Source organism: Coenobita brevimanus, chromosome 98 (genome assembly GCF_032717465.1).
Source record: "Coenobita brevimanus isolate Jiangsu-jjx chromosome 98, ASM3271746v2, whole genome shotgun sequence".
In the NCBI taxonomy this organism is placed as follows: domain Eukaryota; kingdom Metazoa; phylum Arthropoda; class Malacostraca; order Decapoda; family Coenobitidae; genus Coenobita; species Coenobita brevimanus.
In genome coordinates, this window is record NC_137051.1 from 3630001 (window position 1) to 3654534 (window position 24534).

Genomic DNA, 24534 nt, shown 5'->3' on the forward strand with positions numbered 1-24534 from the left:
TCAATCCGCTGTCTCCAACACTTAATCATCTCTGCATACACCTCATGAACCCCAGCTGCTTTCCCATTTTTCAGCCGCTTCACAGCGTTCTTCACCTGTGCAAGTGTCACGTTTCCTGGCAATGCATTCTCTCTCTGCTCACCCCCCAAACCAATCATGTTTGCAGTCGCTCTGCTCTTTCGATTTCCATTAATCAGGCTTTCAAAGTATTCTTTCCATTTGGTCCTTACTTCATCCCCATGGGTTAATAATTTACCACTTACATCCTTCACATTTTACATTTCTTTCCGCTGTCACTTCAACATTTCAGCATCTTTCCAGAATAACTTCCTATTTTCAGAGTAATTTACACTGACTTTTCTTCCAAGATCATCATTTACCTTCCCTTTTTTCCTCTTCACTAGTCACTTTACGTGCTTCTTGCTCTCAATATATTCAGTTATTTCAATTGAACCCCTGTTCTCTAACCACTCTAGCCACTTATTTCTCTTTTCCTCCACTGCTCTCTTAACCTCTTCATCCCACCATGCTGTACCTTTTTTCTTTGTTGCTACTCTTGCCACATCACACCGCTGTAGCATTCCTAACTAAGCAATCCCTGTATGCATGCCACAGGCTGTCCAGATCCATTTAATTCCAATACACTGATTCCAACTCCTCTTCTACTTCGGTCATGTATTTTTCTGCCATTTCTTTGATCCTCAGCTTCTCGACTTCAGTCTTTCTCCCTGACTGCTCCTTTCTCTCCTGGTCCACCTCACTCCTGTCAGCTTGATCTTGCATACCACAATCGTATGATCTGACAGACCTCAACATCGTCCTCTCACGGCCGTCGTATCAGTAACCATTCCCAGGATCGGCCTCTCTACGAGCACGTAATCAATCAGGCTCCTTTCAACACGATCCCCTTTCCCTCTATTCCCTGTATATTTATGTGCATCTTTGTGTTTGAAATACTTACAAATGCACAACATCCTTTCCTGACACATATCTTTCAGTTGCTTCCCATTATCATTTTCTCCTGTTACTCCATTACAACCCATTATGTCATCCTCAGGACCAGTGCTTACTCTTCCATTCATGTTGCCCATTACGATCACTTTATAGTTCCTGGGCACTTCTCCCACTGCTTCATCCAGTTCATCCCCAAAACTATTTTTCTTTGTCTAACTTCTGTCATCACACGGTGCATACGCTGCAATGACTGCCACTTTCACCTTCTCAAACTTGAACTAGTCATACATACATCTCGAGCTAACACATTTGTAATCTTTCATTCCACGCTGCCACACCTCATTCATCAACAAAGCAACTCCTTCCTTGTATCTCGCCCATTCATGCCTGATCATACACATTTCACACCCTCCCACTCCTCCACTTCACACCCTTTTATCTTTGTTTCACACAGAGCCATCATGGCATATCTCGCACTCTTGAACACATTCACTACCTCCACCCTTTTGCCCTCCTCATTCACACATCTCACATTCCACGTGGCCTTGCAAATCGGCCCATTTGATCGGGGACCTGGGCAGGTATCGGGCCCTCCAAGGCTGTCCGAAAAGTCTGCCGTGATTAAGTGATTTTAGATCGGGGAATCTGAGGAACACTTAACCCAGCCAAAAATCCTGGCTATATGGTTACCACCCAGCATAGTAAATGGTTTCCTGGGTACAGGAAACCATTTGGCTTGTCACTCAGTGTAGAGACCAAAGGCATCCGTACATTGAGAGGATGATGGGTGCCCCCACCTACCGCAAACCTATGTATATATATATATTACAGTATATATATATATATATATATATATATAGATAGATAGATAGATAGAGAGATATAAATAGATAAATATAAATATATATATATTATATATATGAATTACATATATATTATATGTATATGTATATATATACATATAATATATATATGTATATATATACGTATAATATATATATATATATATATATATATATATATATATATATATATATATATATATATATATATATATATATATATATATATATAAATATTATTGTATATATATACATATATATATATTATATTATATATATATATATATATATATATATATATATATATATATATATATATATATATATATATATATATAAGCATGTAAAGGTGCAATGTTTCTCAATGTAAGAAGGGCTTTTAAGCTCACCTAGCCCATAAGAAAGTTGACTTTATTTCTAAGGTTGTTTCTATTGGATCTCAAGAAATCATAGGACAGAGTAGGTAGACAAAGAATAAGGAAGGCAGTAAAAGTATATGGAGTAGATGGGAAGTTGAATGCTGTGAAGAATATAAGCAGTGCGTGTGGATAGTGAACTGAATATTTTGATCTGAATATTGCATTGCAGCAGTGGTGCATAATGTCTCCGTGGTTGTTCAGTTTGTTTATGGATGGAGCTGTAAAATATATATAACTTAGGGCAGTGGAGAATGGGTAGAGTTTGGAAACTTCCTGTACTGTTGTTTGCAGACGATACTGTATTCTTAAGTAAATATTAATGGAAGCTGCAGGGCTTGGTGCACGAGTTTAGGAGTGCATATAAGATACTGAATATTATTGAATTTAGATAACAGTAAAGTTATGGTTTTCAGGTGAAATGATGTCACAGAGTGCACAGTGAGCTTGGATGATGAGGAAATGGAGAATGGGTGCATTCAGGCTCTTGGGTAATGTGATGAGTTAGGATGGAATGTAGAGAGTGAAGTGCTTGAAAGGGTACATCAGGGAAGAAACGATGCTAGTTCATCAAAAGCAGTGGCAAGGTATATTACCACCGACCAGATACCAACATCACCACCACCCACACTCCACCATCACCACCATCTACACTCCACTATCACCACCGACAGTTGCTCTGACCCAGCATCGCCAAAACCATATCATTACCTCCCATATATCACTATCATTGCATCACTGTCCAGACACCACCATCATGTATGACCTGGTGCTCCTACTACTTTACTGTGTTATACTGACTGCCGTCACCACCACCATACACCACACTAATCATCATCACCACACAGATATGCCTCCAGCTACACTCCTAACATAAATTATGCATACCCGCCTGATGACATGTACAGTATCGTGAATACTGATGTGTAACTTTTTAAAACTGCTGAAGTGCAGTGAAATCATAAGAGTGCAAGCCCATGGTATATAAAGATGAATGAAGTTGTACCAGTAGTGTGGAAGAAAGCTGTAATTGTGCCATTAAACAAAAATAATGGTAACCCAAACAGGTGCAGAAAAAAAAAAAAAAAAAAAAAAAAAAAATAAGGAAAGATCATATAAGCACTGGAACCCAACAAGCAGAAGTAAACGATGAGAAACATCTTGCTCCAGTAATGCTGTTGGGTAGTGAACGACTTCCCATGCTAGGTCAGAGACCAAGCCAGGTGATGTGGACCAAACCAAGGCTTTAGCCTTGGTTAATTTCAAATCTAATGGAAGCAGGGATTTAAAATAGTGACCAGGGTTTAAAAACAATATTATAGGCACTGCTGTGCAAGGCTGTTGGTTGTATTAGAAAATCATCTCGTCATTACACTTGTTGAGTGATGACGAGTGAGGAAGGTTCCCCCTCTGTTCTAGATTTTGAGTGAGTTACAAGGTGCAAAGAACAAAACTAATGTATTATATTCCGTTATCATACTCTACAACTATCCACCGATCTGTCATCCAATCCGTTTTGCCACATCAAGAGTGTACAAGACTGGGGTTAGGCAATTTAGCCCCAGAATTTAAGACAAGGATGACTAGCCTCACTCATTCCATAGTGGCATTATGTGAGCACTGAATTCCAACCATCCCTCAGATGTAAACCCTTACAAGTGTAATCCAGTTGGAGTACCGTAACCCAGTAAACCACCAGGCGTCATTTGGTTATATGATCACCACCCAGCACTGTGAATGGTTTCCTGGTCAAAAGAAACCATTTGGCATGTTACTCAATGTAAAGTTGCATGAAGGCAACACTGTATCAAGAAAATGAATGATGGGTACCCCCATCTACCACTAAATATATTTTACAAACTACAGAAAAAAAGAAATACAACTCTGGATATATTGAAATGTTTTTATTCATAAATAATATGTATAATGCCACAAAAGCTGGACTTGGGCCCAATAAAGAATATTCTCATACATCCATATCCATAATAAATAATGGCTACAGAGGAATAGCCAACTAACATCAACAGCAATTAGATGTATAAATATGAAAATCATTATCATACTGGGCATTAACATGGCCAGAAAAAATAAATACATAAATAAGAGTAACAATCACAATAGCAATTAAATATGATAATACTGAAATATACAGCAGTAAGTATTAATGGGATCTACTTGAACAGGAGCTAGGGTACATATACCATCAAAATGTTTCAGCATTACTGTACAACCAATACGAACAAGAACAATTACAACAGTACCATGCAAGGCCCAGTTCTAGTCTAGACCTGTTGCCACAATTAATGCATGTTACTGACAAAAAGAAAAAAAATTTTTGGAATGCTTTATAATTTTTGCTCAAAAGCTATTACTCTGACACTTCAAATCACAGCAACCAGGGTTTCATAACAAAGTAAAAATTACAGGAAAAGACAAAATTCTAGGGACAGTGTATTTTGAAACTTCTGATCTGCCTGAATAATCCAGATTAATGATAGTAAAAATGAGATAATGTCAATCTTAGACTGATGAACAAACACTGCAGGGATAAAGAAATAAGTCCTTATTTGTCATAATAATGACCTATCTTAGCCCAGAGCAGAGATATCACTTGATGGGGACAACCATGAGAGTACATAATAAGTATATTCTTGTTTAACAGATTTAAAAATGAGTACTGCAGTGCATGTTAATATGCTATTGATGAAAATTAAATATGCATCCTTGAAATGATAAACAGACCACAATTTTAATTCTAATTTGGATTGAGTAGTCAAGAAACTGAAAATTTGGGGGAACTGACTAAGTTGCCAGTAATCTTTGAAACAAACCTGATATAAACACATATACAGTATTGCAAACTGTATCAGAAGCCAAATGAAACAGACTGGTAGTTCCTACTGTGTACTGTATTTGCAAGTAAGCACTGGTAGAAAATTCAAACTCTACTCTCAGAGGTCTCCATGTGAGCAGAGAGCTGTGTCAGGGAGTGGATGGGCAAATTATAAATTGCAACGAGGATCTGGGTCAGGATGAGACCGCAGGACTCTGTTGATGGTACGGAGTAGCGGGTGAGGCTCACATCCACATCGATTTCTGAAGTCGTCCAAATCCAATGCCCAGATCATACCACCTCCAAGACCCATGGCCTTGATGTATTCAGACTGTCAGAGAAAAAGGTACAGAATAAGACACTGATATTAACTGGGAAGTGCATGGGAATGTGCAAAAGGCATTTTATAGACGTCTGAAAATTAACAACATATGGAGACAACTGGATAAGTTTTATGGAAGTGAAGGGAGATAAGAAATGTCAAAACTGAAGGAAAATAAGAGTGAAAGTGAAAGAAATGAATGGTGGAGAAAACTGAGAAAACTAAGATTTAAAGAGAAAAAAAGACAAAATATGAAAAATAAGAGTGGGTATAACTCATGAGATCATTGAGATGAGAGGGTAGGGAATACTGAACTAATGTGTGTGTGTGTATATATATATATATATATATATATATATATATATATAGTGAAATTTCCTAAATTGCGGCTATATAAGACTGAGCACATGCCGTGATTTGAGAATTCCATGAGTCAGAAACAGCTAATCTTACAGGGAAAATTACTTGTGGGTCTGTCATCTCAGAAAAGTTAACCCCCTTACCCCCAAACCAAATATACATAGACAGGTCACCAGCGAACACTTGACAACCTGGAAAAAAAATCAGTAAAGCATATTTAATGGGAATGAACACTACTGCAAGATTCTTATTTGACTCTAACAACACTGCTTGAATGGACAGGGAGCAGGAAGGGTTTCTGATGCTTGAGGTGGACTTCGGTCTCTCAACATAAGGCGAGTGTGCTGCTGCCTCTGTGCTAGTTCCTTCTGATCAACTTCTCTCAGGTACCCCCTCAAAGTCCAGTGTGGAGACAATGGATGCAGTGTTGTTGTCACTCTCAGCTGCTTCTGTGTCATCATAAGTATCGTAGATTCATTGAGATTAATTTTTACCAAACGGGCATGGCCTTTCCACATTTTCTATTGAAACGAGTTTTTCACAGTTTACTTATCATTTCTGGATTACACAAGCTACCGGGCATTTTAGAAACTTACCTCTGAAAGCTATAAATGAGTATTAGAATGGGTGATACACTGACGCGTCCAGTCGGAGCAGTGGTTTGTAAACAATGTGGCCAGTTTGAGGGATCGTCGGTAAACATTGCTGCGGGCAACCAGCCTACGTCCTTAAATAGGTTTACAGTATTTTGTTTTTTCCACTTGCTTCTTGCAGTCACAATTCAACAGTTGACTATCTGTGTTGCATATGTATTGTACCAAAATTACTTGAAGTCGTGAGTTTGTTATAATATAGGTGGAACTGCCCCACCTATTTGGTAAAGAATTACTTCATTGAGTCCGTAATGGTGGGCAACTTTGGCTTTTATCTGACTGCCGTCAACCCTCCTTATTACCTCTATCTTCTGGGTGTAAGTTCATTGAAGAAGTTGTGGGCTTAGGAGGGTTACAATGGCCATGGCAACACTGGACATATGCAGGAAGCATTGGGGGGGGGGGGGATCCTCTGGTACACCACACTGGAACCACATGCCAACAATGGAGAGGAGACAATGCACTGAGCCAGGCACCAGGGCATCATGCGCACTCGTCCTTAATGTTTGGCGTGGGAGAGAAACACTGTGATCAGCTTATAGTAAGTGCTGTGCTTGAATATATGTGGTTTAGTAATTGCCATGCCTGACCATGATTGGTTTACGCCCAGCTAGACATGTGGGCTGGAGGTAATGGTGACGCATATTACATGAGGCATCGTAAAAGCATCATTTTTGAGGCTGCATTCACGAATTTTGTGTAACTTCTCTGAGTTACTGATACTGCAAACTGCTGCATGATGTTGCTGCGCATTATGAATCTGCTATTTAGGATCATGCAGTTTAGGATATGCCACTGTATATTACAGTGAGACATGGTATACAGTGAACATTTCAACTTACCTTCTGTCTAATCATCGCAATATCATCAAAGCTGACCCACTGATTACCCTTGTGAGCATAGGGTCCAATATTTTTATTGGGGTCTGAAACTTTAGTGTAGCCTTTGCTTCTCACTCTGTCACAGATCTGAAAGATTGAGAGAACAAATATGAAGCTTAACCATATACTGTAGGCAGTACTGTACATTTAACTCTTCATTACTGTGACATTTTTTATTTTATTCTTATCAATGTAAAATTATTTTATTAGGTCTAGAAAAGATGTCACGTACTGAAGAGGCAAAAGCAGGTTTTCCTGGAGTGAATAAAAACACGTGACAGTAGCAGAGACAAAATAATAAAAAAATACATTACCAAACTGAAGGGGTCAGAATGATACATTCATGTCTCTGGCCTAACTGGGTTTGGTTAGAAGTATTGAAGTGTACATCATACAGTAGGCTGTTCCTGTTTTGAAGGACTAATTCACACATAAGGCAAGGGATTTTGTAAATACGTATTATCCCATACATGTATTTTAATATGGTCTCTTTTTCATTCGTGCAAGAGATTAAAAGTTCTGAATATGATAGCATGCGATGTCAGAGAATGGTGGATGTTGTTTAGTTGTCAGTAGATTTGTGAGGAAGTTTCCAGGAGAAATTGGTCAAACTTAAGATATAAATTAAAAATAAAATACAGATGAGATTACAGAAAATCTCAAATATTTTTATTCTAAAACTGGTGACATAACTGGAGAAATATGGATGCTGCTCTTCTAAAGTGGTAAGGTTGACTGTTGTAACTAGTAAAGGTAGCTACCACAGAAGACTAAGGAAAATAGCAACCTTCAAATTGCTCTTCTAAAGTAACTACTATTGCTCAGCAGAACTTTCTGCCAACAAAGGGGTGTAGGGCATGGTCAGGGTCAGATGCAATATAGGACACTGGCCAAAAACTAGTCTTCACCTCCTGTATCTTTTATGCACACCAAATTTCCTCTAATAAAGTGAGTAGAATGAGTACAAGAGGCCAGTGTTGCATTGCCTTAACCATTGCTGTTGTTTGTTATTGTGAATGCTCAGTACATAAACGATATTTAATTACATTAACCATGGATTTCTAGTGATATTTTATGGAAGAAAAGACTTCTGTTCTACAGCTGGCAGCATTAACCTCTTCAATACAGCTCCTGTACTTTTTTTCTATAGTGTAATCTTGGTATCGCATGATGAGATGTGGCTTACAAGAAACTTTTAGAAACTGAGGTGTTCTATTAATCCAGTGTGAGGTGTCCATAGGCAACCTAGAACGTTAAAGTAGTCTCTTAAGTTCTTCTATGGATATGAATGCCAAGAAGCATGATTCTAGGACACAAAATTATTGATGAATCTTCAGCTTATGACACATTATTTGCTTTAATCTTCCTAGTCCCAGATGCATACATTCATCTTGAAATAGACTCAGTGCTTGAAAAGTTGGAGTCTTCATTAACTCCATTCCTACCTGAAAGCTCTTCTATTCTATGCTGAATGAAGCAATCTTGTAACAACAAAAACTACAAAAATAAATCACCATACTGAATAGGAGAAATCCATCTTTTGTTCAGTATTGCATACAACTGGCATGATTAACTACTTCAATCTGACGACATACTGTTTATTCTTCATAGCACTAGACAGTTTTTTTTCTTGTGTCAAGATTATTTAAATTGGAGGGTTTTAGATATAGCCCTTATTTTCCCATTCAGTGCAGAGAAACCTTTCCACAGCTGACTAAAACCATCTAGAAGTAGCAAGAATAAAACTAAATGTTACATCACCAGATTCAAGGGGTTAATGCTTTGACAATGATTAGAAAAGTTCTTGCTTTGGATGATTTATTACTTGGTGGAATGGGGAGCTCCATAATGGACAAGATGAACCCTCTCAATATATGGTTGCCCAAGCCATACTTAGGCTGTACAGTAGATGATTGCTGCTGGCCATCCTCTATATTTTCACTCAAGTTCTTCATCACAGGCAGGAGTAGGCAGTGCTATATTCTGGCATGTGTATTATATAAATGGCTGCCATGGAGACAACACTTATGATAGATGGGTAGGACTAAAACTGAACCAAAGAAGAAATGGAAGTACAGATACTGGTATACAATGCAGGATTTTCTAGGGTAGTGGGACAGAGAATGACTGGATAGTTATATATTGATTTAATGCCGAGGGCACAAAATAAACTTCCAAGTGAAATAAAATGAATATATACAGCACACAGAGGATGGTAAGGTGAAATCATCACAAAGAAACAAGAACAGAAAATTATAAGTACTCGCCTCATAGAAAGCCAGGAACCCAGCAGCCCTTGTGTACTCGCCGGCCTGGCCCTTACTAGCCGGAACGTTAAGTCCAGTTTGCCCATCACTATTCCATCCTAGGCTAAATGACTGTCCATACAGAGGCATGCCCATCACAAGTTTCTTGCGATCTGCTCCCTTTTCCAACCATATATGGATTGTTGAATTCTGTTGAGAGATAATGAAGTGTAGCTGTTAAGCATATTTAAGTTTACAATATTGTACTGCATACCATCCATGCAACCATTTTTTTTTTTCCCCCCCCTCCCAGAAATGCAGCACTATATCCACTAATCAATCTAGTACACTTTTCAGGTTACTATAATGAGTGACAAGCAAAATGGTTTTCTGTAAACAGGGAAACTACTTACTGTGTTGGATGGTTACTTACAAGAAGATACTTTCCACACACACACACACACACACACACACACTAACCCCCCCCCCTCCCACAGACTTACTTTTGAAGAATGTTATTAAAGTTTTACTGATTTCTACTAATACAGTATTTACTAGTTTTTCAGCCACAGGATAATGATGGCTTAAATCTCTAAGTAAAGGAAAGTTAATGTACTTATATATCTAAATAAAGGAAACTTAATGTCTATTTATCTATCTATCTATTGCCAGATGCCATAATCCTGTAAGGGGTGGCCATTTGACTTTGAGTTATTGGTTTTACGGGGAGGGGCACTAACCCTCCACCAACCCACTTGCTGACATGTACGGAGCACGTATGGGTTGGTTATGTAGTTACCACCCAGTGTTGTAAATGGTTTCTTGGCTTACAAGAAACCATTTGGCTTGTCACTCAATGTAAAGCCACCTGTAAAGGAAAGAATAGCAATAACAAGTGACAGGAAAGATAGGAGATATAGGAAGAGAGGAGGGAACTTAATGTCCTTTTGCATAATGTGTTATATTAATAGGAAATTTTTAGACGTTTATCAGGGTTGGCAGCACTGGTTCATCTGTCACTGGGAAGGAGCACCTCATATAATCAACAAAAAGATACCAGATGGTCTAGTGGGTTAAGGTACTCCAACTAGATGTGGCCCATAAGGGTTTGAAGGTGAAGGGTGACTGGGGTTTACTTCTCACATGGCACTCAGGCATGAACAACTGGTGATGCCTAAAATACCTGGACTAAGCAACCTAAACCCAGGTTTCTAAACTCCTAATGGGGCAATAAAGGACTGGATGATGAGGGATGAAAGAATGGTAACTCAAACATGCAGTATTTGAGTCATTCTGCTGGATAACAGAAAGTTTCATATTAGCTGTTTTGGTAAAGGCATTATTATCTTAGTGGTGCTTACTCATACTTAGCCATGATTTTAAATAACTGCAAAGATTAAAAGGTTAGCAGAAAGTCCATTAAGTAGAAGGAGTGCCAAAAGAAAGCACTTGCCACTAATTATAAGTGTACTCATATGAAGGTATAGGTACTACCGATTTTAGATATAGTAATGGTGTTCTTTTGAAATGGCTGGGAGAAGTTATGGCTTCTCTGATACATCATGGACAGGGTTATATTGACACTATAGTCAGCCATTTGCTAGTTTCCCAGAGGTCCTAAAATCCATAAGGACCCATAAAGTAGTTTGATTCTCGCCCCATGCTAGCTGGATAAGATAAGCAGTTTCTGCATCTGTTCTTATGATTTCATTTATATGAAGATTGCTGAAGTGGGATGGTCTCTACAACTCAGAACATACTGTACACATGTGGTGGGAGGAAGTTGGAGGAACATCTGATTGGTCTAATGTAACTTGCCTCACTTCTCATCTTTTTTTTTTGCATTCACTTACCTGCCCTCTTTGCTTCCTTAACTATAATATTTCTTTCTTTCCTGTTCATCTGTCAGCTACTGTTGTTTTATCATAGTACTGGTACATCTACAGTAAAATAAGCCCTTTCTTTGTATGCTGAAGCAAAGTATATGTAACAGCTGCAGTTCGAGCTAAGCTTAAACAGGTATTTAGCAGAACACTAGCAAACCCTCTTGGACAAGGCAGGTTGTAGCTTTAATTCAGATTTGAAATCTCAAGTAAATAAAGAGTGTACATGTTAACTTTGCTAATAACTTACAGTATTAAACAATGGTTCTGGACTCTCTGGGTAATTGTACATGGGAGAAACATGGCCAGTCATCTTGTCCCAATGACCATGGTAGTCATAAGTCATTACGGCAATCCAGTCAAAGTAACGGTTGAGTGCTGGGATATCATAGCCTGTTGATGGCAAGAAAAGGGATATTAATTTCCTGGTACTGTGAAAAAGGAAATATGATAGTGGTTAAGCAGTGAAGGAATGGACTGTAATATGAATCAGATTCCTAGTTAAGGCAAGGATGAGTTTTTGTGTCTGAATTTAGCTTAAAGCCTAAACTGATCTTCCATTTGATCCACTATCATGTTACAAGAACACATATATCAATACCACCATTCCAGTCATGGATGAGATAGCCATAGTACCACTTTTGGTGTGAATGGTTTAGTGCCAGCACCCACAGTGTAGTGCCATCCACTGATGGTACAAAAGAGGACTGCTGAGAATTAGGACCATACTGTCTGGTCAATGCTCAAAGTGGTGAGGAAAAAAATTTCTTGAGGAGACTAATCTATACCCATCCACTTTCCAAGAAAGTGGGTGATTTGTTCATGAGGTGGAGCTGATAATCTGAAAGGCTTGAAGGATGAGTGAATGGATGTGTGATCAATTTCACAGGGCACTTAGCAATTCTGCAATTTTGTTTTCCACCTATTTCTGGATCCTACCCACCCAACTTATTAACACAAAACAGTGTCTTCATGATAATGATGAAGGGATGTGATACTGACTGGGAGGAACTTCATAATAATAGCTATGCATGTGGACAGCCACCTAATGGTGGCTCTCCACATCACGCAATCTCTGGCAGCCTCTATCTTCAGTCCCTTATCCCTGAGGTGACGCTCTATGACCTCATCCCAGGTCTTTTTTGGTCTGCCTACCTCCAATGTTCACAATTCTCATCTTCTGCACTCAATTGTCATCCTCCATTCTCTCAATATGCCCAGACCATCTCAATCTACCCCTCCTGATCACAACACCAACACACTCCAGTCCCATCCTTCCTTTCAACTCTTCAGTCATGCTCCAAGCCCTCCCAGGGCTCAAATTCAAAGATGCACTACACATCCATCTAGTCAATGTCATTTCTGTACATTTGAGCCTACTTTTACTGCTCAGGTCTGACCACCATACGGTATTACACTCATAAAACATGCTGCATACAAAGATCTCTTAGCATGGAGGGAGAGCCCTCTCAATGTTAGGAGAGGCAACAGCTCCCAGAACTTTCTCCAACCATTTCTGTGCTTTACATAATTCCTCAGTTTTTATTTTCATGCTCTTGCCTGACCTCAAATTTTGTCAGTAAAAATTCAGTGTGTAATATCTGGAAATAAGCTAACTAATGTTAAATGATAAAAATACACAAAATTCAGTAATTCTTCAGCCACAGACTGATCCAAAGTGCTTACCTTTCTCAATAACCTTATAGCTTGGGGATACAGCAGCTGAAAGAAGGAGTCCATGAGGTTTGAAGGCTTCTGAAAGCTCCCTAACCCATGCTGCAAATGCTGGCTTATCTGATGCTGGACCCTTTTTGCAGTCCACCTGTGAATAAATACATGCTTCAGGTAAAGGTTTGCTCACAGGATATCTTTAATTGAAAGGGAAAAAAAAGAACCAGTGCCTTCATGACTGTCCTTATCTGAAAAGTATATCAAAAGCTCTGACATGTATGGACTCTTCTGAACTTAAAGGCCCATTTTCTTGTCAGCTTAGTAGGCTTTGCAGCACCTCTGCCTTAATGAACTATTCTGTACATCATCATCTGGAACTCCTTTCCCACCCTACGGCAGGGTGACATGTAGCAACATCCAGACAGCCAAAAGTTTGCCCAATTCAACAGGCCACACTACCATTCACTCGTCATTCAAGCCCTCGAAATCCTGGCTGCATCAGATATGGCACAAAAAATTTCATCACATTCTGTAGTTTCACATATACCTATCTGATGGAACCAATGCAAATGCGGTCACATTAAAAAGAGGAGCCAAATCCCTGGTCACGCACTTCTCTGCACAAAATTCATCCATCTAGCTCAGTCTCTTGTCAGTCTCTTAGCCTCACCATTTTCCATACCTCACTTCCTCACACACTCATCCACCACATCCCTCCACCTTCATCTTGGCTTACTGCGCCTCCCCCCTCCTTCAGATTCGCTCAGATATACCTTTTTCACCACTCTATTGTCATCCATTCTCTTCACATGACCAAACTACCTCAGTACTTTCTCTTCAGTTCTGTTGTCCACAGACTTCCTCATTCTGCTTCTTTCATGTATCACAATATTCCATATCTTATCCACTTTCTGTATTCCACATACATTCCTCTGCAGTCCCATCTTCACTGGTCTTACTCTTGATGTTTCATTTTCAAGCCACACCATAGTCTCACATCTACATGTTAAAGTCAGCACTGACACTCCTCCATGTAACCCTCGCACATCTGCAACACACAAACCTTTGTTTCTTATCAAGGCCTTCACAACATCAGCTACTTTCCTTCCTTGTGTCACTCAACTTTCCACTTCTTTTGCACATTCTCCTCTCTTTTCTGTCACTGTACCCAGGTATTTGAACTCTCTCACCAATTCCAGTCTCTCAATTCACTGTAACATCGCACTGGGAGTCACCTTCTCTCTCAATAACCATCACTTTACTCTTTTCTACATTTACTCTCAAGGCACGATGCTCACAGACATTTACAAAACTCTGCACTAGTCTACCAAGCTCTTGTCCAGTATTCTCAAGTAGCACTGCATCATCAGTAAACAACAAATTTGAGATAGTAGGTGGTGGTGACCATCATCCACTCACTTGATGTAGTTCTGCCTACTTCTTTCTTAGCCTTTATCATTCTTTTTCTGTGCCAGCCCCCCCTCTCTTCCTATTTCTCCCATCTTCCCTGTCACTTCTTATTGCTTTTCTTTCCTTTACAGGGGGCTTTACATTGAGTGACAAGCCAAATGGTTTCCTGTAAGCCAAGAAACCATTTACAACGCTGGGTGGTAACCATATAACCAAACCATACGTGCTCCCTACGTGTCAACAAGTGGGTTGGTGGAAGGTCAGTGCCCCTCCCCATAAAACTAATAACTCAAAGTCAAATGGCCACCCCTTATGGGATTATGGCGTCTGGCGATAGATAAGATAGATCACCATTCACTGCCAACACCAACCCTTTCTCCATTACTCGTGTTTTTTACTTCTCTCATCACCCCATCCATATATACATTGAACAACCATGAGGACATCACAAAACCTTGTCGCACCCCTACTCTGATCATGAACCATTCACTTAGATGCCCATTTACCCTTACACATGCCTCACTACCATCATAAAAACCATACAAAAACTCTTGATGACACGTAACAGCTTACCAACTACACCGTAGCTGTGCAAAACCTTCCACAATCCTTCTCTGTCTACTTTGTTGCATGCTTTTTCCAGATTCATAAATGCCATAAACACCTTACAGTCCTTCTCACAAGCCTTCTCCATTGTCTGTCTCACTGCAGATATTTGATTTACACATCCTCTGCCACTCCTAAAGCCACCCTGTTTGTCACTCACTAGGACTTCTGATTTCTCTCTTCCTTTATAATAATTCTTCCTTATAAATTCCCTACAGCACTCAATAAACTTATGCCATGAAAATTCTTGCACTCACTTTGCTCACCTTTATTTTTGTACAGGGGTACAATCTCTACCTTTTTCCACTCTACTGGCACAGTTTCACTCATCCATGCCTTCTTACATATCTGCAACAAGCACATCATTCCACTCTCCCCACTACACTTGATCATCTCTGCATATACCTCATCAACCCCAGCTGCTTTCCCATTTTTCAGCTGCTTCACAACATTCTTCACCTCTGTGAGCGTCAAGTTTCCTGGCACTGCATTCCTTCTCTGTACACCCCCAAAACCAATTTTGTTAACAGTCGTTTTGCTCTCTCCATTCCCATTCATCAGACTTTCAAAATATTCTTTCCAACTACAGTAGTCCTTACTTCATCATCATAGGTTAATAATCTACCGTACCACTTAACATCCTTCACACTTTCACATTTCTTTCCACTGTCATTTCTACATTTCTGCACTTCTTCCCAGAATAACTTCCTATTTTCCAACTAGTTTGCATTCATTTTTCTTCCTAGATCATCATTTACCTTCTTTTTCCTCTTCACTAGTCTCTTTATGTGCTTCTTGCTCTCAATATATTCTGTATACCACACCTAAATATTTATACTATACCTGAATATTTTCTTTATGTTATACCCTTCTAATACCAACTAGTGCATAAATAATGTACAGCTAAATATTCACCAGCCAGGTCCTGATATGAAATGGTAAGGAAGAATACTGACCTTGGAGAGCTGTTGTACTCTCAGTGGCTTAGGAGGCTGTCTATTTCCTCTTCCTTTACAAATTATTTTGCATAGCACAACTTGCTATTTTCCTGACTGCCTCTTAAATCATTTTTATACCAACAGGGTGAGGATAAATATCATACAAAAGAAGATAGACAAATCATATACAGAATAAACTGGTACAGAAGTGGCACGGAGCCTCTTTAAGAAACAAGAATATGGGCCACGGGCATTCATAATGGATTATTATTGCATCAGATCAAATGTTCTAAGAAATTATTATCAATACCCAACTCTCCAAGGGTTTAGAGAAGTTCACTGAAGATGATATAACCCACGCTGAAATGCTTTCTGTGGAAGTGAAAATAATGAAAAGAATGTCATACCAGATGCCTAGCATACAGTACTCAAGTTATAAACAGTTTATGGAAGGAACACAACTAGGTAAATACCATTATTCTCCTCATCAACTAGCACTCATTCACCAATGGATGATTATTTACAAACAATGTGGATGTCATACCTGCCAACAAACTGGGTATTCCCAGTCCAAGTCAAGGCCATCAAAGTTGTGTTTCTGGATGAACTGGATCACGTGTTCAATGAACTTTCTCCGAGCAGAAGGACTGTTGACCAAGCGGCTGTATTTATCTCCAAGGGAATCATTCCATCCTCCAATGGCTAATGTAACCTTGATTCCCTTTGCCCTTAGGGCTGTTACTTTTTCGTAGAACCCTGGTGGAGGAGTGAGGAATGTAGTCAAATTAATTTACTTACAAGTATGTATTATAATTCAGAAAATCAGACATAAACTTCCCTAAAAGATCAAATCACTGGGATGGTATTTTGCATTTTGTTCACCCACTTAGTACTGAGATGAATACTTAACAATATGATCCCCACAGGAGAGAGTAAATAATCATCTGACCCTATTCCTCTCTCATATTTTAAGTCTTTCAAAAGAAAAGAAAATGCAATGTACAAATTCAATGCAAATAAGATTGCAGCCCAATGCTGGGGTACTAATCATGGCCCAAAGTCATTCAAGATTTGATCTTAGTGTTTATCACTTCAGAGCTGAATTTACCTAAGAATTGAAAGCATTTTTATAATCTACAAACTAAGTGTAATGGAGATAATTTTGCATTAATGTAACTCATCCAAACATTAACAATGTAAAATACCCACTGTTATCATAATCTGCCCAAGTGTCATGGGGTTTAATCAGCAGGCGTGTCCCATCCAGCACAGCAAAACCATAAACAATATGTGTACAGAGGTTAGGGTCTATGTCCTCTGGCTTGTACTTGCCAATCCCCTGCCGGTACCAGGCCCAGTTGGTGAAGTAACACACTACCTGTGGAGTGGAAGCACAGAGTACTTAAGTGAAAACAGTTTTAATAGTCCCACCAGGAGTTTAAGGACCCAGGATTATACTACTCAGTCCAGACATACTGGCAGTCTGAAACTGTTGAGGTCTGAAAATGCAGGGATTTACTGTAACCTGTCAGTCACAGAGGTCTATCAAAACCCTATGGAGGACAGACATCTACTTAGGTACTTTATTCTAGCTACAACAAGTATTATTCAGCATCAGAATCTATTTCAGTTTAATCTAGCTGCCATCAGATTATTTTTTTCAGCTAAAGGAAAGCTCTGCCATCCAAAGGGTTTCAGTTCATCATTATTATTTATTTTTTAAAAAAAAAAAAAAAAAAAAAAAAAAAAACACACACACACACACACACACACACACACACACACACACAAAGGTGATTCATTAGTAATTTTTTCATACTCACCTGAGGGGTCTATTCTAAGCTCAATGAATTTGCTTTGTGGTTGTAAAAAAAGAAATGGTGCTGTGTTCAATATTTAAAAAATAAGTCGTGTTGATGTATCCTTCACCTCAAGGAATTACTTTAATACTGAATATTATCACCCAGTGGGGGGGGGGGGGAAACCTGGATAAAAAGTCTCAGTTTATGAGTGTCTGAAAACTAACAAAATGATTTTTGTATGGATGGAACTTAACAACAATATAAACAGCACTATCATTGTACTGGTGTCTTAACTACAATCTTTGCTTGTGCCTGTTTTGTCTCCCTATAAAAGTACTTCCTTACAAACCACAGACACACAGAAAACAGTAAACACCAACCTTGAAGCCAGTGTCAGGTATGGATGGCCGGTAAGTAGTGGTTGCAATGGTAGCAGCAGTTGGTTTTGTGGATGAAACAGGAGGCCACCAAGGATTAGCTGTGGTACTGGATGTCCACCAAGGTGAAGTGGTAGGTCTAGCAGTGGTTGTCCACCAAGGTGAAGAGGTAGGAGGTCTAGTAGTAGATGTCCACCAAGATGCTGTAGTAGTAGGTCTAGTAGTGGCTGGGGGCAGCTGGGGTTGTCCAGTCTTGCACTTTGCAGCTCTTGGCCAATCGCAACGGTCCTGGAAGAGTAATGAGAGGCTCAAAACTGACTGTACATATCTGAAGTTGTGCTAGACAGCTGTGTCTAAGATGTAATAACTGATTTGATGGGAAACTGGTGAAGCAACTGTGGCAGGGATGACATCACCATAAGGCGATTGGTGTTCATTTTTTTAATGCATCAAACACTCAGTTCTTACACCTATCAACCCGACAAAATCTTCCACAGGTATACCCACTAATGTTTAATAATACTGTATTCAGCTTAATCCTGCATCATCCTTGAACATGCTTGGGGTTTCATTTACTCGAGACTTATATTGGAAACATCATATTACATCTCTTGTAAAATCTGCTTCCAAGAGATTAAGTGTGCTAAACTGACTCCTTACCCTCTTTACCCCTGCACAGGTGTTGACTTTATACATGGGTTCTATTCACCCCTGTGTAGAATACAACTCTCATGTGTGAGGAGGCTTCCCACATACAGCTCTTCTCAACAGGGTGGAGTCAAGGCTTTTCATCTCATTAACTCTCCTCTTCTTACTGGCTCCCTTCAACCTGTCTCATTGCTGCACTTTTGCATCTTTATCTCTTTTCTGTCGCTACTTCAGTGGTCACTGCTCCTCTGAACTGTCTGCTTGCATCCCTCCACCTTTCCGACCAGTGCGTAGCACTCATCTAGCAACAAACTCTCATCCCTTTTCTGTCCAACTCTAATGCAAGAATTAACCATTACTTCCAGTCCTTCATTTATGCAACAGGTCAACTCTGGAACTGTCTCCCTCTATCTGTATTTCCTACTTCCTATGATCTCCAGTCTTTCAAATGCTGTGTGTCCAGGCATCTCAAAATGAACGGATCTTGAATTTGTCTCTTTTTTGTATTGTTTTTGTTTTCTTCTTGGATGGAATGGTTTGGGGGTTCCTGGCCTTTGGTTCCTTCTTCCTTGCATTAAAAAAAAAAAAAAAATCCTGCCAGAGGCACAAGCGAGAGGTGTGTTGCTCTGTGCTCCACAACCTGACGGTCGTTTTCGGAGAACAACCTCTGAACTATTAGCTCCTAAATTAATAAAGCTACAGAAAAAATAAAGGTACCACTAGAAAGCCCATAAAATGTACTATAAATTCTCTAATTGGAATGTTTGTATATTGATATGTTTGGTGTACAGAGCTTGCCAAACATCCAGGAAACTGGTACAATAGGAAACAGATTTTCATTGAAATAAAAAAAAATCACTGATTCTTTCAATGCAAATATCATAAAACATATTAGAGACTCTGTAAAGCAACTCTTTATGATTAGTTTGTCACATTGCAAGCCCAATTTTATTAATTACTTTATGATGATGAGGAAGAGGAACCTTTTAATTTCTTATAGATAACTTGGAAATTTTTGACCAAAAATCACTAAATAAAATTCTAATCAACTGAATTTGATGAAAGTTATACACAAACAATCCCTCATATAGGTCAATAACTGATGCTAATTGCAGCCTCCTAGACCTAACAGTTCAGGTGCAACATGTTGAAAGAGACGATGGCCTTAACATCCACCCACAACAACATAGACATACCTGGCTCCTGACCTCAACCACAATTGAGCAAAATCCAGTCATATAATGCAAACAACAGACCATAATTTGCACCCAACAATCAATAATTACACTCCTGGTTAACCACAACACAGAAGTGAATAACATCTCACATCACAGCCTGTCACCATTGTCATATGACTGCAAGAGTGTTTCCGATCTTGACTTGCAGTATTGGATGGTTGAAGTTTGATGGGTGATCCTTGGCAAAAGCAACACAACCCATATATGACCAATAACTATCCCAAAGTAACTGAATCTCAAATGGGTAAAATCACCAAAGGAAGAATTCCTTTATGTTCTGATGGTTAACTTGCATGTGGGGACATTATGGGATGAGAGGAGTGTTGGAGACACTGTATAAGAGAACTGATGTACATTGTTTGGACAAGTCAGGGTGAAGGGGGTCCAGCTAGGTACTGTATAGAGCAATCAGCAAATCTGACAGGCATAATTCTTCCAGGTAAGAGGTCTGGAATGGATGGGATGAGGATTATGATTACGAAGTGTTGGAGGTGAAGGGAGTAGATCAGAGAATATTGATTATGAAAATCCTGGTTGGTAGTTACATTCTAGCTACTGTATCAGTATATGATTCCCAGGCTAGGTCAGGCTGGGATACAGTATGTGAGGAGATGAAGGATAACTTTTGGCATGGCATGTTACTTGTGGTGTCTGAATTAGCTGAGAAAGAGAACATGGTGCTGGGTGGCAGTTTGAATGGATGTGTAGGTGAGCAACTTCATGGGTATGAGGAACTGCATGGTGGGTTTTGATGTGGCACTAAGAATGTTGGAGGCAAGAAATTACGTGTACTTTAATTCACTGATGTATAACATGGCAGTAAAGAACACGATGTGTACAATGACAGCACGCAGACTGATTAGAACTGAAAGGTGTTTGAAGTCGAGCTGAAAAATTGCTAGTTAAGAAACCTGAATGGAAGCATGTTAAAACTGTGAAAGTGATTGGTGAGTATAGTGATAGAAAAGAGAGGAAAATGTGCAAAAGAAGCAGAAAGTAGAGTGACACAAGGAAGGAAGGTAGCTGGTGCTATGAAGGCCTTGATATGAAATAGAAGTTTGAGTGTTGCAGCAGTGCGAGGCTTACTTGAAGCCTGTTGCAGCAGTGCGAGGCTTACATGAAGCCAACTTTATCATATGGATGAGAAACTATGGTGTGGCATGAAAATGAAATGTCAAGAGTGGGAGCAGTGGAGATGGGACTGCTGAGGAATGTATGTGAAGTACACAGAGTGGATAGGATATGGAATAATGTGATTTGTGAAAGATGCAGAGTGAGGAAGTCTGTGGACACCAGAATTGAAGAGAGTGTACTGAAATGGTATGGTCATGTGGAGAGAATGGATAACAATAGAGTGGTGAAAAAGGTATATCAGAGTGAAAATGAAGGAGGGAGGAGGCTAGGTAGGCCAAGGAGAAGGTGAAGGGATATGGTGGATAAGTGTTCAAGGAAGAGAGGTATGCAAGTCGGTGAGGCTAGGAGACTGACAAGAGATCGCGCTGACTGGACGAATGTTGTGAGAAGAAGTGCATGATCAGGGATCTGGCACCTTTTTTTTAAACATGACTGCTCAGATTGACTCTATCAAATACGTTTATGTGAAGCTACAGAATGTAGCCAGGATTCCTGAGGTTTGAATGATGAGTGAATGGAAGCACGGCCCACTGGAGTGGGCACTCTTGGGCTGTCTGGAATTTGCTACTCCTCATCTTGTCCTAGGGTGGGAAAAGAGGTCTGGATGATGATGATAATGGTGATAATGATGACAATGATGGTTGGTCGGGAGGAATGTGCAACTCAGCACAAGCTGCTTGTGTGCAACATGTTACTGAAAAAAGGTAGTGAAAAGAAAATAGTATATGTCCTGAGAAGACAAGTGTGGATGCTAAGGAATCAGAATGTTAAGGATGTAAATCATAATGAGACATGAAGTGTGGAACAGACTGTGCGGAACAATGCTGGTGGTGTAAGGGACCACTGAAACACTAAAATGAATCCTCTTAGAAGTAACATGCTAAGTCAGTGGCTGGATGAAGTGACTATCTATGCACAATGGAATGTGAACACAGGGTACATGGGACCCAAACATAGGAGGATCTATTGTACACTGCTGACACCCCTATGCCTTTTCTTATACAGTTACAGGCTGAATGACAACTAAGGTAACACCAATATCAAAGTAAATGTGCGGAGTACACTATACAGAACATAATATTACACTGTCCAGCATTCACATGATGAAGACAACAACACTGGTGTTTTGGACCTTTGGTACCCCATGTCTCATGGGGACAGTTAATTATCCTCAAGCTACAGGTCTGGTCAGTCAGAGATCCTTAGGTTTTCCAACAATAATGAATGGAGGAGGTCATAACCATACATTTAACTTACATTAAAGACGGTTTTGTAAGTCTCTGGGATCTCTTACGATCATTGTATTTTTTTAATTATTATTTTTTTTAATTTACATGACTTGCAATCAGTGATACCCAAGTACAAGCTGCTACTTCACTGGAAATTTGGAACATGAAATTATCATCAATGAAACTCTCAATCTGCTAGCTTTAATCAACCCATAGACTTTGCTGGTCAAAGTATAAAGTTAATACTGCTGATGCCATACTATCTGGGATATACATCACATGACCCTGCCTTACCTAAACTCGTTTCTGTTGGATTAAGGGAACATTAGTATTTCCATTATACATTACTGTACGCAAGAAATGATCTGCAGCTTCATCACAGAGTTAAAGTGGGTCTGGTTTGGCTTACAAGATAAGCTACAATATGTAGAGGCCAGGGTGGTTGCTTCTAAACAATATGAATCTGCTACTACAGCAACAATGAATGATTAGAAGAACTATGTTGTGACTTGCTCGGTAAGGTTGAGAGTTACTGACCTTGCCATTCCAGTGTAGTCCAGGGACACAAAATCTTACTTCCTTCTTTCCATGAACACATTCATAGAATTTGTTGCAGTCTGTCTCATGGGGCAGTCTTGTACCTGTCACACACTCTTCCTCTTTTGGTACAATTACAATGCTTGAAGGTATGACTGGTGAAACTGTTGGTGATGGTGGTGGAGGTGGTGGGGCATTAGGCTGAGGTACTGGATCAACAGGCTGAGGAACAAGTGGTGGAGATGGAGAAGGTCCTACTGGAGAGACACCCATCTGTAGTGGTGTTCCTGAACCTGGGGACACAAAATTACAATTCTGTTAATGCAAAACTATTTAGAGGAATAGAGTAACACTATGAGTCAATCCCATACTACTTCTTTTGTGCTTAGGAAGGTCTGAGTAATCAGAAAGCCCAAGGCAAGGCTACCATGAAGTTCTGACCATTTCAGCCACAGACAACCAACCAATGTCCCTGGCACTGTTATTTATAAAAAAAAAAAAAAAAAAAAAAAAAAAAAAAAAAAAAGCCATCTCCAGGATTTGAAACATACACCCACCACAAAAGGTTTTACAACACTCATCCTTCTGAGAGTGACCCAAAGTTTTGAATGACCGCATTTTCCTACCTCTAAAATTCACCAGTTGATGTCTGGCTGTACCTGATGACTCTCCTAGATCCACTGTCACACTCTATCTGCCACAAGCCTTCAATGCTCATGGTTCTCCTACAAGAGAAAAGTACATGTACAATGCTTCTAGTCCTGTCCACCTGTTTTCTTTGTTTAAACCCCCCTACTTTTCACGTCCTTGCTCAGGGTGCTTTGAAAGAACATGTCACACGATGAAAACGTCAAAATCCTCACTTTACGAGAAGGTAAGATCCCTCTTAAAGAAACTACCCGATTATAGATGCCACACTGAAACCTGCCAGCTACCTAACTCCTGTCAATGAAACCATCTACTGGTTGATCACACAAGACGTCTATGCCACAGACACTTCTGAGGTGAGGAGCACTCAAGGCCCCTAGTATAATAGCAGCAGAGTTACAAAGAGGCCACTCTGATATCCTGCAACATGTATCACACCACATTAATTAAACATCATCTTCAAAATGAGCTGAATGGCCTGTTCTCACTATGTTGTCATATCATTTATAAAGGCTCCAACATGTCAAGCAACCCCTCCTCACAGAAAAAATGCACAAAATTATCTCAAATTTACCCACAAAATAACACTGGATACCACAGCAGTGGGAAAATGTCATGTGGAGTGATGGCACCACATCCCACTGTGCTTAAGTGAGTAATGCTAGGGTAAGTTAGCCATGAACAGTTAGCAGGTATGACTCAGCACAACAAGAAAACTATAAAATATCCTAACCATTTTATAATCTGGGACTGCTTTAGTGGTACTAAGGGGAGAGGTAGTTTGTATTTCTTCCCACAGAATGTTACAATGAACAGAGATTGGTATATCTATTTATCTAGTGCCAGATGTCTCAATCCCGTAAGGGGTGGCCACAAACAAATCACCTCCATGTTGCCCTGTCCCCT

The 24534-nt window shown here is 39.6% G+C and overlaps 1 protein-coding gene across 1 annotated transcript in view; it reads right to left on the reverse strand.

The window, feature by feature from the left end:
* Positions 1 to 4834: 4834 nt before the first annotated feature.
* The window catches only part of Cht10 (Chitinase 10), a 127215-nt gene continuing 107515 nt past the window's right edge, over positions 4835 to 24534 (reverse strand). Inside the window, exons 42-50 of the mRNA XM_080283727.1 lie at positions 22981 to 23273; positions 18198 to 18482; positions 17225 to 17393; positions 16560 to 16771; positions 13077 to 13212; positions 11641 to 11783; positions 9529 to 9717; positions 7223 to 7348; positions 4835 to 5376 (exon numbers count right to left, since the gene is read on the reverse strand). Of these exons, the coding sequence (XP_080139853.1) occupies positions 5215 to 5376; positions 7223 to 7348; positions 9529 to 9717; positions 11641 to 11783; positions 13077 to 13212; positions 16560 to 16771; positions 17225 to 17393; positions 18198 to 18482; positions 22981 to 23273 (1715 nt within the window). The 3' untranslated portion in view covers positions 4835 to 5214. The remainder of the gene's footprint in view (positions 5377 to 7222; positions 7349 to 9528; positions 9718 to 11640; positions 11784 to 13076; positions 13213 to 16559; positions 16772 to 17224; positions 17394 to 18197; positions 18483 to 22980; positions 23274 to 24534) is intronic.